The 18,377-nt window shown below is 50.5% G+C and overlaps 1 protein-coding gene across 3 annotated transcripts; it reads right to left on the bottom strand.

The window, feature by feature from the left end:
• Positions 1-512: 512 nt before the first annotated feature.
• UBXN6 (UBX domain protein 6) lies at positions 513-12,711 on the bottom strand. 3 transcript variants are annotated; one of them, XM_030540338.1, is made up of 11 exons: positions 12,666-12,711; positions 7,259-7,416; positions 6,782-6,843; positions 5,570-5,713; positions 5,045-5,142; positions 4,129-4,204; positions 3,960-4,044; positions 3,097-3,316; positions 2,816-2,946; positions 1,902-2,047; positions 513-1,526 (listed from the first exon to the last, which is right to left on the bottom strand). In XM_030540338.1, the coding sequence occupies exons 1-11, from the start codon at positions 12,674-12,676 to the stop codon at positions 1,398-1,400; spliced, it is 1,260 nt and encodes a 419-aa protein (XP_030396198.1). In that variant the 5' UTR covers positions 12,677-12,711; the 3' UTR covers positions 513-1,397. The 3 variants fall into 3 exon arrangements, with proteins under 3 accessions (XP_030396198.1, XP_030396196.1, XP_030396197.1); XM_030540336.1 differs by lacking the exon at positions 12,666-12,711 and adding an exon at positions 12,425-12,548; XM_030540337.1 differs by lacking the exon at positions 12,666-12,711 and adding an exon at positions 12,425-12,547 and having other exon boundaries at positions 5,570-5,701.
• Positions 12,712-18,377: the final 5,666 nt, after the last annotated feature.

Below are 18,377 nucleotides of genomic sequence, written 5' to 3'. Positions count from 1 at the left end.
TGCAAATTCCCTTGGTTTATATGTATAATTTAGGAAAGTAGCAGACTTTTCTCTTTAATTTGTGGGGAGAGGGGTATTGAACAGGCTGTACCCAGTGTTACTTCTGCAATGTATTTCCCCACATAAAGCCCTGATTTTAGGAGAAAACTGTAAGTTAGAGGTACATTATTTGCTTTCTAGTTGGTGTTGGGGTAGACCCCCTCCATTCAGTTGAAATGTGGTAGTTTTTCTAGGCCACCATGGGCAGCTTTGCCTCCATTTCTCCATGCCAAGTTCACTAGCTTTTGTTTAAATTCCTTACATGCCCTCCACTTCAAGCTGAAACTGAACTCAGCTGTGCAGGAAGATATGTAGCAGTAGCCTGATATTAGAGCTTATGTTTTACAGAGACATACAGGCTTGGTATCTTCCCTCCCACTCATTTAGAAATCAAGCCTGGAAACTCTCCCTCTACCCTACAGGGACTATAAGCAAGGCTACATTTCAGTCAAGGCTTTTTTTCTTTATGGGGGGGGAGGGAAGAAGGGAAAACCCAGTAGGGGCTCCCTTCCTGGCTCTGCAGCTCCTAGGCAATAAAGGGGCCAGGGAAGGGGCTCTGCTGATCCCATTGGCTGGGAACCACAGCCAATGGGTACTGCAGGGGCAGGGCTTACAGGAAGCATGGAGACCCTTCCACCACCTGGGAGCTGCAGGGCCATGTGAGTGGGAGCTAGAAAACCCTGAGCCCCCCCTCTCACACTGCTAGCACCAGCTGCAACAAAAAGTCACAATCTGACAAACTTGCAGCCTTAACTATCAAGGAAGTTAATTCAACCTGACTCAAGGAAACTGCATTTCCAAATATTCCATTTAATCAAGCTAACGCTTTAACTTATTGCAGTTGACACAATTAGTGTTTTAAACAAGTCTCATTCAACAGCAATTTTTGTACAGTAAAAGCATAATGGAAAGCTGAACACTAGCCCTGCCCACTATCAAAACTCAATGGGAGAGTCTTGCAGCCATCCTCTGCTGAAGTTCAACATGGTGGATTTTTGTTTTCTACAGTAGCTCTAGAAAAGATTTAAACAGTAATCAAGAGAATTTTACAATAAGTTATATAAAAGCAGCACACTTAAAGTTCTTTTCTGGGCAAGACTGTCCTCAGCCTTCTAAATCAGTTTAAACACAGTCCTTGTGTCCCATTATATAGCCACTCCTCTCTGAACTGGAGGTGATGGTAACGCACGATGAATCATACTGAAACCTGGCCGCCTACTGCTCTAGCTAAAATTGAAGTCTTCCCTTAAGTTTGTCAAACAGTTAAGGCAGCTTCCATTTTCATGCTTGAGGTGTGCAGGGGGAGGAGGCAACAGCACATAATAGAACCAACCGCCCTCAATCCAATCCTGTTTATTTCATGACAATATCTGGACAGCAGAAAGGAGTTCTGGTTTCAAGAGGCTTCCTTTCTGCTCTTCTCCTGAAGCTTTTATGTCAGCCATGACAGCTGCATCCCATGCAAATGTCAGGAGAGCAGATGGCACCTAGGACAACCAGAAAATGTACAAGATGTTAACAGTAACTACATTGAAGCTGCTCAGTGAGAACTTTGTGTGTCTAACTCATTGAAAATGGTCTTCCAGGTGTGTGAAAGCTGGAATGTTAGTTCTGGAAGAATTTAGCAGACTCAAAGACAGGACATACAGCTCAGACTTGTGCAGAGTTCCTAGCCTTGTGCCAAAAGCTTTCCCTACCCTCCTGGTCTGGGGTGGTACATCTAGTGACCAGGCTGAAGGCACAGATGTTCAGTATCACAAGACATTAGACCACCATGGGGACCAGAATTAGTACAATCCCATTTCTTTTTACTGAACAGCTTTATCTGCTGTAAATGGCTTCAGCTCCATCACTTTACTCACCAGCCCACACTCATTGAATGCCAAGTTCTCTTCAGTCAGTTTAAGACCTCCAGGTGCAAGTAGCTCAAAGGGCATCCAATCATCCTTCAGTGCTTCTCTCACAAACCTGTAGAGCTCAGATACTGCCTCCCGGGCATAGAATGTCCCTATCCGGAAAAACACAAGAGTGTTAGATCACATTTTTCTGCGTATCAAGATATTCAAGCTGGCTTATAGGCAGACTCCCATGGATCTGTTCTCGCCAAGACCCTTGGTTAATATTAAGCTAGTTCAGTAGGGATTGTGATTTAGTCAAACAAGTAAACAATTCATAGAAACATGGTCATCCCAAGAGTATCACAGCAGGACCATAAAATTAACACCACCATTGCACCTCTAACCTAAAAATAAAATCCACAGGAAAGCTTAGTCTAGTAGCCTCACTGCAAGATTGCAAAGTGTCTCCTATTGCAGGATGCAACTAGCGTTCCGCAGGATACAGAACCACTTTCAGCCTGTTACCCATAACGTGGGCAACACATCCATTACTGTTGTTTTAATGAACCCCTCAGCAGAATCTGAGCCAGTAAATTGCTCGTTTAAACTCTTGTATAGCTATAGCATGGATTAAGGCTGTCCCAGATTTTTATACTCACCCTTGGTTTAGATGGCAAGGGTGATGGATGCTTTAGAGAGAAATTTCTAGAGAAACTGTAAAATATAGTTACCCTATTGGTCTCCGTCCCATGCAGTGGCTAGAAGAGGCCAAGGTGGTTGAGTTATTCTATCCCCATGTTACCAAGCAGATTCTGGCCAGGTTCTTTCCCTGAGTCCTGCCAGGTTTATGATTGTTGCTCTCAAGCTACAAAGCTGAATTTCCAGAAGTTCTCTGGGTCATGTATGTGAGTGAGTTGCAAGATGTGGCCACCCTTTACCTTGCAGAATGTATCCATCAGGGAAACGGACTCGTAGCAGTGTGTAGTTATATTTCCGCATTTCCCTTTGTTCTTCTCTCTCCCGCATAGCCTTTGTCCTCAGCATAGAGGCCTTCTCCACTGCTTCCGTCCTTTATAGACGAGACAGTTTTAACATGAAATGAAGGGAGGGGAAGGAGTGGCGAGATTTTCCTAAACCAGAGCAATGCGCTGCATGGGTATGGTTAGCCCATCCTCCTCCCCGTCCCCAATTATGCGGCTCCCTCCTTTTACATACTCACCGGAGCCGCTGTTCCCGTTTTAGCTCCTCGGCCGTGAGGTTGTAGAAGTCATGGGGCAGCTCAAACTGGGCAGCTTGTGGGGAAGGTTTGAATACGCAGAGCTGGCGATCCAGCTGGGCCTTCACCGGCTCAGAGCTCAACAGCTGCTCCTTATAGTCCTTGAGGTCCTCCAGCTTAGTCAATGCTTCCTTCTTCAGCACATAGTACTCTTCTGTGGTCTCTGCAAAACACACGTACTGGGTTTAAGTGCCTTGTTCTCTCTTCAGTCCTACCTGTACTCCCCACTACGCCTGGGGAGTGTATCCACTGCTACCTGGGACCTAATGGAAAGCAGGCCTGAGAGAACAGGCAAGCTGCAGGGCTGGGGAGGGTGGGCAGAATGGTGAAGTTACAACATACAGCAGACTTTAGAGCACTGCTCTCAACCTTTCCGGACAACTGTCCCCCTTTCAGGAGTCTGATTTGTCTCGCATACCCCCAAGTTTCACCTCACTTAAACTACTTGCATACAAACTCAGACAAAATACACAAAAAAGTGTCACAGTACAGTAGTACTGAAAAATTGCTGACTCATTTTTACCATAGTTATAAAAATCAACTGGAATATAAATATCACTTACATTTCCGTGGATAGTATACAGAGCAGTATAAAGTCATTGTCTGCATGAAATTTTCGTTTGTACTGACTTCACTAGTGCTTTTTATACAGCCTGGCGAACATGTAGATGAGTTGATGTACTCACAGGTGTGTACACGCTGGCTGAGAACCACTACTTTAGAACCAAAGCTGCCTCCCAGACACACTGCTACTCCTCAGAAGTAGCTGACCCCCGTCTCAAGTCTAACACAGTTCGATTTCTTGCCTTGTCCTGGAACAGGCAGCATTTCCTTCTCAAACCCAATGGCCTGGAAAAACTCGTGTGTCCCTTCTAGACAGTTTATCCTTTCCTAGAAGATAAGGAGAGGGTTAGATTTAATCTGCTACAGAGTGAGAATTCCTCCATATGGCAACTGCAAGCATCCGAACCTCACCTGAAACACTTTATTCTGCAGTTTGATTTTCCGGTACTTCTCCTCCTCTGGATGGAGGTGGATGTTATCCAGATATCTGCAGAAGATAGGACCATCACACACTTCATTCACAACAGGCATAGATGCTCAGATCACTGGTGAATCTTGGGTCCCTTTTGGTGCCAAGATCAAAGTTTGAAAACACGTTACTTGGATCCAAAGAGATCTCCAAGTGTCTCCTTTCCACTAGCAATTCCATCCTTCCCAGGCTTCTTTATACCAAGAGAAATCTATTTTGGAACACTCATGCAAGATACCCCACTACTGGGTCACATGCACTGCACTAATTGCCTCGGCCACCTTTCTCCAGACAGAAGTCTTTAGGAATCCCCACTGGGCACAACTAAGAAAACACAAAAGCCCTGTGACTATGATGAGATGGCTGGAGACTACTGGATTCATTTGCATTCCAGCATCCAGACCACTCTTCATGCGCACTGCTATGCTGCTGCCGGTTTGAGACAAGCTGCAGTTGGTGTGTCCCCCCCTACAGTCTGCTTTGCAGCCAAAGCCTCATTCTTCAGAGGCTGACCTGGCATCAGAGGGCGCTCACATTTCACTCAGAGGGATGATCCACCTGGGGGTACCTAGTTCTAGGAGTTCAGGGACCACCTTTATGATTAGTTTCCCACTCACAAGTTTTGTTTCCTGGACTGCACGCTTTGTACTGTCCCAACAGATTTCACCATTAGGAAATATTTCCAAATCTTCACTGTCAGTTTTCCTTTGGGCACCACGCACAGCACAAGAAAACTCCCTTTCCATTAACCTCGTGGGAAAGGGGCAATTGCTTTCACCCACACCTTCTCATCTGGAGAGGTGACAAATGTCATGCATCTGCGAACTGGGCACTGCACAAGGCATTCAGACCACTTACTTGGCAATGGTCTCAACACCAAGTTTCACTTTCTCTCGGTCCATGTTGAAGGTATGAATCTCCATGATCGAGGCAGCCACTGGGTCTCTAGAGGAATGCTGGGGGAGAAGGACAGAAGCCAGTCACAAAGAGTCAGCTGACTGTCAACGCCAATTTCAGAACCAGGGGGGTAGATTGAATAGAGTTCTGGAGACTAGAGCTCCTACCAAACTCAGAGGAAGGAGTCAGGGCAGGCATTTGTCAACAACGATCCACATCTGGATTTACAGTCCAGGAACAGACGGAAGCTTTAGGGGAGAAAGTGGAGACAGCACAGGGCTGTAATTATGTGTGTTGGTGGTAGAGGAGAGAGCATGCTGTTCTGCATAAAGTACCAAGCCCAGGGATGCCTGAGAGTGGCTGAGCCCAGCCCCACCAGAGGGCATTTCCAATGGGTTACGCTGCACTCAGGGACCATGCTGAAGATTTAGTAAGATGGAAGGCAGGAAATGGTGAAAAGTCTGGTCGGCCGAGGACCTCACTTACCAAGAGGATGGCCTCTTTTATGTGTGCTTCCTTCTGGTCTTTCCTTATGGTGGCCCCGGTTAGTGGGCAAATGAAATAAACCCCTGACACTGACAGTCCAGCTGTTTCTTCCTCAACCGCAGACACAGGACCCTGAAGAAAAAGCTGAAATCAAACGATGGCTCAGAGGGGGAGAATGTTTGACGCCCATCTCCCTCATGCACAGCTTTCTTGCTAGTGCAACTCAGGGAACATGTGAGACTGGCATCTCCCCTCTGAATATCTCCACATGCCTCATGGACTGTCTAGGTTATTCAGCCACATAGCGGCACTGAGCAATGCTACTTAAAGCTTGAATAAGATCCCTCTAATATAATGGAAGGTACCTTCCAAGAAGCTCCGTGAAGGCATTCTGAAGAGATACCCATAACAACCCCTCCATGTAAGAGCAGAGGAATGGAACACTACCAGTCGAGTCACCCGAGGTTTGCAAAGCACTCTTAACTAAAAGGGTAAATGCTTGGCAGCCATCAAGTCAGTTGGAGGAGGGATTCCCAGCACTGAAGTTCAGGAGCTGTCAGCACTTCTGTTATACCCCTCATCTCTATTTATGTTAAAAAGACTCAACTGTAGGAGATGCGACTTATTTTCATCCTGTGGCTTTGGGTGTAATACCACAACAGAGGGCCAGATTCCAGTATCCTTGCTCATACCACGGCAGCACCTTAATCCGGCATAGTCCTGCTGATTTCAATGGACTGAGATACTACCTATTATGGGTATGCAAATTTGGCCCAGGGCCAATGAATAGGACTAACTCTCTTACACCCAGAGAAACTCGCAGGCTCAGCCCAGAGAAGTTTCAGACTAGGGGTTTTTAAAAAGAAAGGTGTAAAAAGGGGGTCTAAAAATGGGTGGTCTCCTGCATCAACTGCAAAAAAATCACCACTTTGACTCCACAGCAACTGTTCACAAATCCTAGTTTGTCTTGCTCACTCCCCACCAAATCAGCAGATTTCAGAAGAGACGCCCTAGGACCAACTAAAGGGTTTTTAAGCTCTCCAAACCATAAGCAGGTATTTCTCTCCTCATTTCAGAAGTCAGACTGAAATTCACAGTCCCACAGCACAGGGGCTGGTATCCCTTTCCCTAGGAGATGCTCAAGCTTCCCTACTCCTGGATTCTCAATTGCCCAGACAGCATATGCCCAAGACTAGCAGCATCTCTTCGTACCTTGTGATCGGTGGAGAGTCCTCTCTCACTTGCTGCTGCTTCAGCCATAAGCTCCTTTTTCACTATGAGACACAAATCCAGGTTACAACTCAGATGTGGCACAACCCGATGAACTATACAGAACTGGGACAGGGAAGCAGCAGTTTGGATTTACGATCTCGAATCAGGCAAGTTGGTTCATCTCATTTGACACCTTGCCTCTGGCAGTGGGTCAGAACACGATGCTTCAGAAGAATGGAACTCCCACTTCCGAGAGTGCACCTAGCTAGTCGTGCTAACTGGCCGTGGGGGTGTGAAATTACAGGAGATGGACTCCTCAACCCCCATTCTGACAGACAAATGCCATTGAGGTGAGTGTAGGCTTTGCGGGGCCAATAAATAGACTGATGAAAATACTACCTGTAAATGGGCACTTTGTGGACTGACAAATATTCCTGTCCTGCACCTGGGCAAGAAATGGGTGTTGGCTGTTCTTACCCTGACTCTTGATGGCATCTTGGGATGAAGGGAGCCAAGGCTTGGGCTTCTGCTCCAGCCGGGCCAAGGCTGCAGCTGCTGCCATCTGGGCCTCATCTGTGGGCCCTTGGCGAGACTTTGAGGTGGCCGCATTTGGCTTTTCCTTGGGGGCCCTTTCCCTGGTGGATAAAAGAAAGGCACAACTTAATGAACAGCCCGAGCAGAAGAGCCAGCACCCTAGAAGAGGTCAGCTGAAAGAAGATAACTATAATCTCACCCTGATCACTGGTTTATGTTTGCCTCAGTTAAAGGAGCATTAGGATTTGTACATTTCCCCTTACCTTAGGCATGCAAACTACAGATTATTAAAATTGGAAGGTTTATAAAAATCCAGTTTTTTTCTTCCAGCTGATGTTTACTTGGTGAAACTGCCTCTGTTTGAGCAATAAAAGCCAGACTGATCAGTTTCATATATTCTGGTTATCAGGCTGTAGCACTGGCATGCTGTATTTGGGTTGCAGACACAACAGGAGACAGTTTAAGTTCAAGCAACTCTTCCTTAAGGTTAATACATTACATTCAATGCAACTTAAAGATCTGGGATCTGAATTTCAGAGTCATAAGCACCTACAACGCCAATTGAAGGGGAGCTGCAGGTGCTCAGTGCCTCTGAAAATCAGGCTATGAAATGGCAGGTTAACTCTGATGGTGTCCTTTAAGTACACTGCGGGATAGTCTACACTGGAATTTACATCAGCACAGCTTCCTCTCTCCGGGATGTGAAAAACCCACACTCCTGAGAGACGCACCGACCTAATCCACGGTGAACAGCGTGCTATGTCGATGGAAGAATTCTTCCATCAACCTAGCTACTGCCTCTTGGGAGGTGGATTAACTACAGCAAAGGGAGAACCTTCCATCGGTGTAATTAGTGTCTACACTGAAGCACTACAGTGCAGCTGTCCCACTGTAATGTTCAAGAAAGATCTTGAGTCACTGTGGATAGTTCTCCGAAAACATCCACTCGATGTGCAGCGACAGTCAAATATGCGAACAGAATGTTGGGTGTCATTAAGGGATAGATAAGACAGAAAATATCATATTGCCTCTATATAAATCCCTGATACGCCCACATCTTGAATACACTGTGCAGATGTGGTTGCCCCAACTCAAAAAAAAAAAAAATTGGAACTGGAAAAGGTTCAGAAAAGGGCAACAAAAATGACTGGGGTATGGAACAGCTGTCCTATGAGGAGAGATTAATAAGACTGGGACTTCTCAGTTTGGAAAAGAGATGACTAAGGCGGGATATGATAGAGGTTTATAAACTCATGACTTGTGTCGAGGAAATAAGGAAGTGTTATTTACTCCTTCTCATAACACAAGAACTAGGGGTCACCAAATGAAATTAATAGGCAGCAGATTTAAAACAAAGAAAAGGAAATATTTTTTCACACAATGTACAGTCAACCTGTGGAACTCCTTGCTAGAGGATGTTGTGAAGGCCAAGACTATAACAGGGTTCAAAAAAGATAGCCATTGATGGACCTATTAGCCAAGATGGACAGGGATGATGTCCCTAGCCTCTGTTTGCCAGAAGCTGGGAATGGGCGAAGGATGGTTGATGATTACATGTTCTGTTCATTCCCTCTGGGGCACCTAGCACTGGCCAGTCAGAAGACAGGATACTGGGCTAGTTGGACCGTTGGCCTGACCCAGTCTGGCCGTTTTTATATAGACAAACCCTAAGCCTTTTGTTAAAGGTGATCTGCAGAGAGGCAGAAGAGGGGAAGGGTACTATGCTTTTGTTACATAGAAAAGAAGCTCTTCAAGGTGATGGAGGTGAGGTTTAAAAAGACTTTTACATTAGAATTTCGGGTCTTGTTTACCCTGAAGACTATGGACACCTAGAAGGATGCCTCTGAATGCTATGAAAGGAATCCAATTGCTAGAAAGTGAGATTTTTTTCAGACTTAAATTATTAACCCCTATTTCACCCAAACACTTGAGAGAGGAGCTCTTTGTCAAGCATTCAAACCTTAGTTGCTTTAATAAGTATTCATAAACATGTCCGAGTCATCTAAGACATCCTTCATCAAAATCAAGGAAGACAGAAGACAAGCAGGATTTAAAAAAAACAAAAACAAAAAGATTCAGGCCTTTATAAGGCACCTTCCCCTTTAAAGAAGATGGGGATTATTTTTCCAAAATACTCCTCCCTCCCCCAAGAAAACATGGGGAGAGGGCTGCTGTGTATCAAAGGCTTGTACACAATATGCAATGCAGGAAAGCCCTGATGACTGCACCCACTACAAAGCATGGATACCATTAGAAATGGAGAACGTTTGTTGTTGAACTTCCCCCCCTTACCCATGTTTAATCCCAAACAGCACTACTCTGGGCAGCTCCAAGAACAGGCTTGAACTGGAAGCACCTGCAGATGTTCAACAGTGACGTGACATAGCTTTATAAAGGTCACCAAGGAACCTGATGCAATGCAACCTAGCAAGGGTAACTCAGCTGCTATGGGGCAGTTTGTCAAGCCTACATGGGCCAAGTTTTCAGCAGTAAATAATACTGGACTAGTTCTCCCTGAAGGCCACAGGAAATTGGATTTAATCTATGATGTTACAACTAGAAATCCCTTGCAACTTTTAAGAAATTGTTATTGAAAGAGTCTGTTATTAAACTAACTTATTTAGGATGGAACTGGGGACTCTAGGGTGTGTGTGTGTGTGTGTGTGTGTGTGTGTGTGTGTGTGTGTGTGTGTGTGTGTGTGTGTGTGTGTGTGTGTGTGTGTGTGTGAGAGAGAGAGAGAGAGAGAGAGAGAGAGCGAGCAGTGCAGCAGGGCTGAGATCAAGCATGCAAAAGTCACATGAAAACTAAATAAATGACACAGAATAGCAAGAACAATACATAGTGCAGCACTGATTAGGTCAGGTCACTGAGAAGTCAGATTGCAGTCTAGTGGCATTTTCACCATCACTGATCTGTGTATTGGCCTAACATTTTAAACCTGCTTCAGAACATTTTCTGATCCTGCAGATATGTGAATTAGTTCATCCACATCCATACTGTCTGCAGCCCAGATAGGCTTGCTATCCCAAGATCTACACAATGCTTCATTCTGATTGTACCCTTGCTTTCTGCAGGCAAAAGGCTGGTATTCCAAGCCACTGTCTCCTGAACCAGTGGAGTTTGGGATTCCCAGCGTTTATGTGATATAAAGCAATCATTTTCATCTTTGATTGTTCTCAAGATATTAGACCTTGCAAGATTGTCAATGGTCCATTCACCACACACTGGTCTGCGAGCGGATACTTGCCTCATCTGACCAGGGTGATTTATTTCCCAGTATGGTTATTCCACATGAATCCAGCTGGCATATTTCATAAACAGCTGAAGTACACTGATATTCAGGAAAGTGACTAACCATAACATGGGGAGTTCTGTATTTGTCTCAACTGCCTTTAGATCAATCCTGCTCCTTTACAAGTCAAATTATTTTTCTATCATCATCATCTGAAAATCAACACCAAGAATAGCAATACTGTGGTCAGGACTCAAACTAATGCGTTCCCTGACGCCACACTGGGTCCAGTCAGTTCTTTCTTTGCTTTACCAGCTCCTGCAGGGCTAACAGGAGTAAGAGCCTGTTTGTGGCAGAAGAGTCAGCAGCTCTGACTCATAGACACATGTGAACCAGGTAAACAAAAGCACTTTTTTTAAGTTATAATAAAAAATTTTCCACCTGTTGGAATTGTCTTTTAGATTCTAAAGCCAAAAGTCCCACAAGGAAGATAAAAGTTGCTCCTCTGGTAATGTGTCCTGCATCCCACTGCGAGAGTCCCCACCCCACCCCCACAAACCCACATGTGGTCTGGCCTGCAGCAGCCAGCTGAAGGGCTCTAAGACTATTCCCAGAGCTTGGCACCTTTTGGAGGAGTAGAGCAAAAGGGAACCATGGCAGCTCTTGCTGCATCACAAACAGGGAGCTCCCTCGCCTCTCACACAGGAGCTGATCAGTGACAACGGGTTTGTTCTCCAGGAGCTGAGTAGCATCAGGGACCCCAGGAGAAGAGGGAGACCGGGACTGGCTACACCAACAGCATTTGGCTTTCAGTGCATCGCTCTGATCAACTCACACCACACTAACTGCGTCCCAGCCGCCCCCAGCCCTTCCTCCCCCCACCACCCCGTCCCCTCCCAGCCGCCCCCAGCCCTTCCTCCCCCCACCACCCCCGTCCCCTCCCAGCCGCCCCCAGCCCTTCCTCCCCCCACCACCCCCGTCCCCTCCCAGCCGCCCCCAGCCCTTCCTCCCCCCACCACCCCTGTCCCCTCCCAGCCGCCCCCAGCCCTTCCTCCCCCCACCACCCCTGTCCCCTCCCAGCCGCCCCCAGCCCTTCCTCCCCCCACCACCCCCGTCCCCTCCCAGCCTCCCCCAGCCCTTCCTCCCTGTCCCCTCCCAGCCTCCCCCAGCCCTTCCTCCCCCCACCACCCCCGTCCCCTCCCAGCCGCCCCCAGCCCTTCCTCCCCCCACCACCCCTGTCCCCTCCCAGCCGCCCCCAGCCCTTCCTCCCCCCACCACCCCTGTCCCCTCCCAGCCGCCCCCAGCCCTTCCTCCCCCCACCACCCCCGTCCCCTCCCAGCCTCCCCCAGCCCTTCCTCCCTGTCCCCTCCCAGCCTCCCCCAGCCCTTCCTCCCCCCACCACCCCGTCCCCTCCCAGCCTCCCCCAGCCCTTCCTCCCTGTCCCCTCCCAGCCTCCCCCAGCCCTTCCTCCCCCCACCACCCCCGTCCCCTCCCAGCCCTTCCTCCCTGCCCCCTCCTAGCCACCCCCAGCCCTTCCTCCCCCCACCACCCCCGTCCCCTCCCAGCCTCCCCCAGCCCTTCCTCCCTGTCCCCTCCCAGCCTCCCCCAGCCCTTCCTCCCCCCACCACCCCCGTCCCCTCCCAGCCTCCCCCAGCCCTTCCTCCCTGTCCCCTCCCAGCCTCCCCCAGCCCTTCCTCCCCCCACCACCCGTCCCCTCCCAGCCGCCCCCAGCCCTTCCTCCCCCCACCACCCCGTCCCCTCCCAGCCTCCCCCAGCCCTTCCTCCCCCCACCACCCCGTCCCCTCCCAGCCGCCCCCAGCCCTTCCTCCCCCCACCACCCCGTCTCCCCCCAGCCGCCTCCAGCCCTGCCCGGTACCTGGGCGGCTCCGCCAGCTTCTGGCCCGGCCCCGCTGTTTTGAATTTAATATCCGCTTTGATGTCCTGGAAGAATTTCCGCATGGCGGCGGCGCGCGCCGGCCGGGGGGGGGGGTGCGGGGCGCGGGGCAGGGGGCGGAGAGACACCGGCGGCTCCCGGCTCCCAAAATACCTGCGGAGCCACCTTCCCCTCAGCCACCCACACAGGAAGTCCCGCCTCTCGCTCCGGGCACGTGACTTACCGAGCAGCCATCGGCGCTTCAAGGGGCGGGAAGCTGCGGGGCGGGGCCTGCGCCCGTCTGTCACCTGGCGCCGCCACTGTGACGCAAACCGGCAAGGGCGCTCTAGGCCTCCCTTCGCCTCTCTATGGTGCGAGAGGTCCGCCAAGGGCTGGCCCCGTCCCGCCTCGCCTCGCCTCACCCTAGTAGCGGGGCCTGCGCGGCACTTCGCCCACACAGCGGCCCCTCCCCTCCCCTCCCCAGACACCGCCCCCCCGTTCCTTCACCCACCCCCACACACCACCCCTCCCCTTTCCTTCCCTTCCCTTCGCCACCCCACACACCGCCCCTCCCCACACACTGCCCCCCCCGTTCCTTCACCCACCCCCACACAGCGCCCCTCCCCTCCCCTCCCCACCCACTGCCCCCCCGTTCCTTCACCCACCCCCACACACCGCTCCCTCCCCTCCCCACACACTGCCCCCCGTTCCTTCACCCACCCCCACACACCGCCCCTCCCCACACACCGCCCCCCGTTCCTTCACCCACCCCCACACACCGCCCCCTCCCCTCCCCACACACTGCCCCCCGTTCCTTCACCCACCCCCACACACCGCCCCTCCCGTCCCCACACACCGCCCCCCGTTCCTTCACCCACCCCCCACACACCGCCCCTCCCCTCCCCACACACCGCCCCCTTCGCCACCCCACCCACTGCCCCCCCGTTCCTTCACCCACCCCCACACACTGCCCCCCCGTTCCTTCACCCACCCCCACACACCGCCCCTCCCCTTTCCTTCCCTTCCCTTCGCCACCCCACACACCGCCCCTCCCCACACACTGCCCCCCCGTTCCTTCACCCACCCCCACACAGCGCCCCTCCCCTCCCCTCCCCACCCACTGCCCCCCCCGTTCCTTCACCCACCCCCACACACCGCTCCCTCCCCTCCCCACACACTGCCCCCCGTTCCTTCACCCACCCCCACACACCGCCCCTCCCCACACACCGCCCCCCGTTCCTTCACCCACCCCCACACACCGCCCCCTCCCCTCCCCACACACTGCCCCCCGTTCCTTCACCCACCCCCACACACCGCCCCTCCCGTCCCCACACACCGCCCCCGTTCCTTCACCCACCCCCACACACCGCCCCTCCCCTCCCCACACACCGCCCCCTTCGCCACCCCACCCACTGCCCCCCCGTTCCTTCACCCACCCCCACACACTGCCCCCCCGTTCCTTCACCCACCCCCACACACCGCCCCTCCCCACACACCACCCCCCGTTCCTTCACCCACCCCACACACCGCCCCTCCCTTCGCCACCCCACACACCGCCCCTCCCCACACACCGCCCCTCCCTTCACCACCCCACACACCACCCCTCCCCACACACTGCCCTTCCCTTCGCCACCCCACACACCACCCCTCCCTTCGCCATCCCACACACCATCCTTCCCCGCACACCGCCCCTCCCTTCGCCACCCCACACACCGCTCCCCCGTTCCTTCGCCCAACCCCACAAACTGCCCCCTCCCTTCCCTACCCTCATACACTGCCCCTCCCCACACCACCCCATCCCTTCACCCACCCCACACACTGCCCGTCCCTTCCCCACCCCCATACACGGCCCCCTCCCTTCGCCCACCCCACCTCTGTTCTACACACCACCCCCGTCCCTTCGCACCCCATACACCGGCCCCAGTCCACACCATCCCCACACACCACCCTGCTTTCACACCACCCCAGCCCATCCTCCACTCCACTCCCACACACACTGCCTCACCTCAGTTCCACACACCACTCCCTCCCCATCCCTTCCCCCCCACCTCACCTCAGTTCCACACACGACTCCCTGTCCCTGCCCCACTCCCCATCCCTTCCCCCCCCACACCATCCCCCCTTTGCCCACCTGACTCCCCGTCCCTTCCCCCTCCCCATCACACCACACCCATCCCTTCCCCCATCCACTGCCCCATCTCTTTCCTCACCTAACTCCCTGTCCCTTCCCCCCACCACCCCATCACTTCCCCTGCCCAACTCCCCATCCCTCACCCCCACCCCTTGTTTTTAGATGCTGTTCTATTCTATTCTGCTCTACCTAGGTTCATAATTCCCCATCATGTCAGTATTTGAATGCCTTCCAGTCATGCATTAAGCAACATGAGTAACATCTGTCATATGAGATTATTTCTTTCACTCATCCTCTCCCCAGGGGGAGAACTGCTATGTAAATATTTTTTTTAATAAAGGGTGTGGATATTTTCATTGTGTAAATCTGTGCTCCTCACTGGCACAGCTAGTTTAGACACGTTGTCACTAAGGCCCTGTCTACACCTACAAGCTTACAGCGGTGCCGCTGTCAGAGCGCTCCTGTAGACGGAGACAGCTCACCTCAACATCATAAAACCAGCTCACTGAGCAGCAGTAGCTCTGTCTCCCACCAACACAGCGCTGTGCATACGAGCCAGCAACACGTATGTCACTCAGGACACCCCTGAGCCACAAAAGTTTTGCCAACATACTGCTAGTTTAGACATGGCCTAATAGATACACACGCATGCTTATTTCTATTGACACCTCACGTCAACTTTCAACAGCTTTCATATGGTTGCTGAAGTCAGCATGCTGTTTCTAAGAGTTTCTCACAGCAATTACACCAGTTTTACTAAAGTGAGTTTTAACATCAATTTACTTAAATTAATGCAAACTCCTGTGTGGATTCTTTTGAAGCCATTTACTCTTGACCTGCATCAATTCAGCTTAAATCCATTTGGAATCAACTTTAGCTAAAGCATCATCGGTTTCCGTAGCGTAGCAGTTATCACTTTGCCTCACGGATGAAAGGGCCCTGGTTCGATCCTGGGTGGGAACATGCTAAATTCTTTTGGGGGGAGGGATAGCTCAGTGGTTTGCACATTGGCCTGCTAAACCAGGGTTGGGAGCTCAATCCTTGAGGGGGCCATTTAGGGAATTGAGGCAAAGATCTGCCTGGGGATTACTCTCCCTTTGAGCAGTAGGTTGGACTAGATCACCTCCTAAGGTCCTTTCCAACCCTTATATTCTACAAAAGCAGTAGATTTAAAATGTTTGCACTGGGTTAACTAAATAGATTTCAAAATATACCTTTAAATAAACCAGTGCAACTTATTGTGCAGACCAGACCCAATTCCTTTCAGGGCTATCTATTCCTTTCTTGGTATTACACAACAAAGGGCAGAGTTACAAAGATATGTTCTCTTGTACTTTGGAATTAAAGGGATACAATCAAGCATAAAATATATGGGACTAGATTCTGCTCTTGGTTACATTAGTACAAACTTCACTGGCTTCAGTGGAGTTACTCTGGGTTTACATCAGTATAACTGTGCAGAATCTGGCCCCATATATTAAAAAAGGAAATTCCCTTACCAGCATTTTAACCCCCTTACCTGGGGTTATTAAAACCAGAAAGGGACAAATTCACTTTGTCAACAAGCAGTGTAACTATGTCACACTTGTACAGCCTATGTTTTGTTACTCCAGCTGTCTCTAAGTATTAACTATCGTTATTCATATTATAGTATTTATTGAGCATTGTCAGTGTAATGAAATGTGGCCAGATGCATACAGACACTACACTTGTCAAGAGGGGTCAACTCAGCACTTTCATCATTCAGGGCCCTGAAGAGATGCTTTCCTGAATCAGCTGTGTGAGCTTAGGTTTCAATGGACTTCAGTGGTGTAGCATAAGGGTCTGAAACACAACAACCTGCTGCCACTTTTTTCTAGCGTTCATTCAAGAATCCCACTAGTTTGAATGGGGTATTGGAGTCAGACCTAATCTGTTCAGTTATCAGTAGCAGGCTCGTATGCTTGCTAGAGCCAGCCACTACAGGGAGACACTAAGCCAGTGTGTTACACTCAGCACCACAAGACCCGGGAAGACACAGTCCTTGCACCTAGTCTAGAGGCTTATCATTTAAACAGGACAAAGAAAACAATTCAGTTCCATACACCTCTGGTGATGGGAATTGGAAGGTCCCTTCTACCACTGCTGCAGGTTTCTTGATAAATCTATCGGGGTCCTTTAATTATAATTAATAATTTTCAGGACAGAGGGACTCCTAATTATTATTAATTTTGATGGGTCTTGTGGAATTAATGTCAACACTAAAGGCAAAGGTGAAGGATGCAATTCTAACTCTGCCCCATTGTCACCTGTACACCCCCTTATCCCGTAATAAGAGCTACATATTAGTATCCCCTGGCAACCAGCCTGGGAAATGCCCCAGAAACAGTGATCTTGTCTGTATGGTTCTTACACCTGTGCCCACCACACAGCGGATCAGCCTCCTGAGCCAAAAACAAGACAAGGAAGTGGAGGGACTAAAATGGAGCAAAGCAGTAAGAAGGGGCATTAAAGGGATACAACAATGACAAATACATATGCTAGGTCATCTGTCTTCTAATCTCACTCATCTCCCTAGATAGCTCAGCCCTACACTGTAAAACCCTCCATACTATCATACTAGCCCTTTTCCCTATAGCCTAGAAGTCCTCAAACATTTGTCCTGGTGATCCCTTTCACACAGCAAGCCTGAGAGTTTGCCCCCCCTTATAAATTAAAAACACTTTTTTATATTTAACACCATTATAAATGCTAGAGGCAAAGCAGAGTTTGAGGTGGAGGCTGATAGCTCATGTCCCCCCATGTAATAACTTCATACCCCTGAGGGGTCCCAACCCCCATTTTGAGAACCCTCCTATAGCCCATCACTCTTTTCTATCATCTCCCTCCTTCCCCAAAACACCTATATACCACCTCTTTATTCCTGTCAACCTATACTCCTTACCCCATCGATACCCCCACCCCTCCATACTCCTAACCCCATCTATACCCCTCGTGCCTCCATGCCCCATCTATACCCCTTACACCATCCATACCCCTCATCTCTCCATACTCCTTACCCCATCTATACCCCTTACCCCATCTATACCCCCATACCTCCATGCCCCATCTATACTCCTTACCCATCTATACCCCCACCCCTCCATACTCCTTACCCCATCTATACCCCTTATACCAGCTATACTCCTTATCCCATCTATACCCTTCATGCCTCCATGCCCCATCTATACTCCATACACCATCTATACCCCTCACCCCTCCATACTCCTTACCCCATCTATACCCCTTACACCATCTATACCCCTCACCCCTCCATACTCCTTACCCCATCTATACCCCTTACACCAGCTATACCCCTCACCCTCCATACCCTTACCCATCTATACCCCTTACCCATCTATACCCTCACCCCTCCATACTCCTTACCCCATCTATACCCCTCATGCCTCCTTACCCTTCACTTTCCAGCCCCTGTAATCACCTCCTCCTCTACAGCCGCCATTCAATACCCCATAGCCCCTCTTCGCCCCAGAATTCCTTCTATAACCAGCGCCCCCTAGTCCCGCACCCGTTCTCTATTAACCCCTCACTCCTCCTAGACCCCCTCCATGTCCCTGTACCCTCTCTACCCCCCCCCCAGCCCCAGAGCCCCTAGGCCCCTCGCACCTACACCCCCCCTCCCCTCCCAGGGTCACCCCTCCAACCCCCACTCCGCCCCGCGTGCCCGGGCAGCGGCCCAATCCCGTTACTTCCCAGGCCCCACCCCGAGCCTCGATTGGAGGGGACAGGTGAGTGGCAGTCCCGGAGCCAGTGCGCTGCGGTATTGCGGAGAGGAGGGGCGGGACA

The sequence above is a fragment of the Gopherus evgoodei genome, chromosome 22 (assembly GCF_007399415.2).
Source record: "Gopherus evgoodei ecotype Sinaloan lineage chromosome 22, rGopEvg1_v1.p, whole genome shotgun sequence".
Taxonomy (NCBI): Eukaryota; Metazoa; Chordata; order Testudines; family Testudinidae; genus Gopherus; species Gopherus evgoodei.
This window is presented reverse-complemented; position numbering and strand designations above follow the sequence as displayed.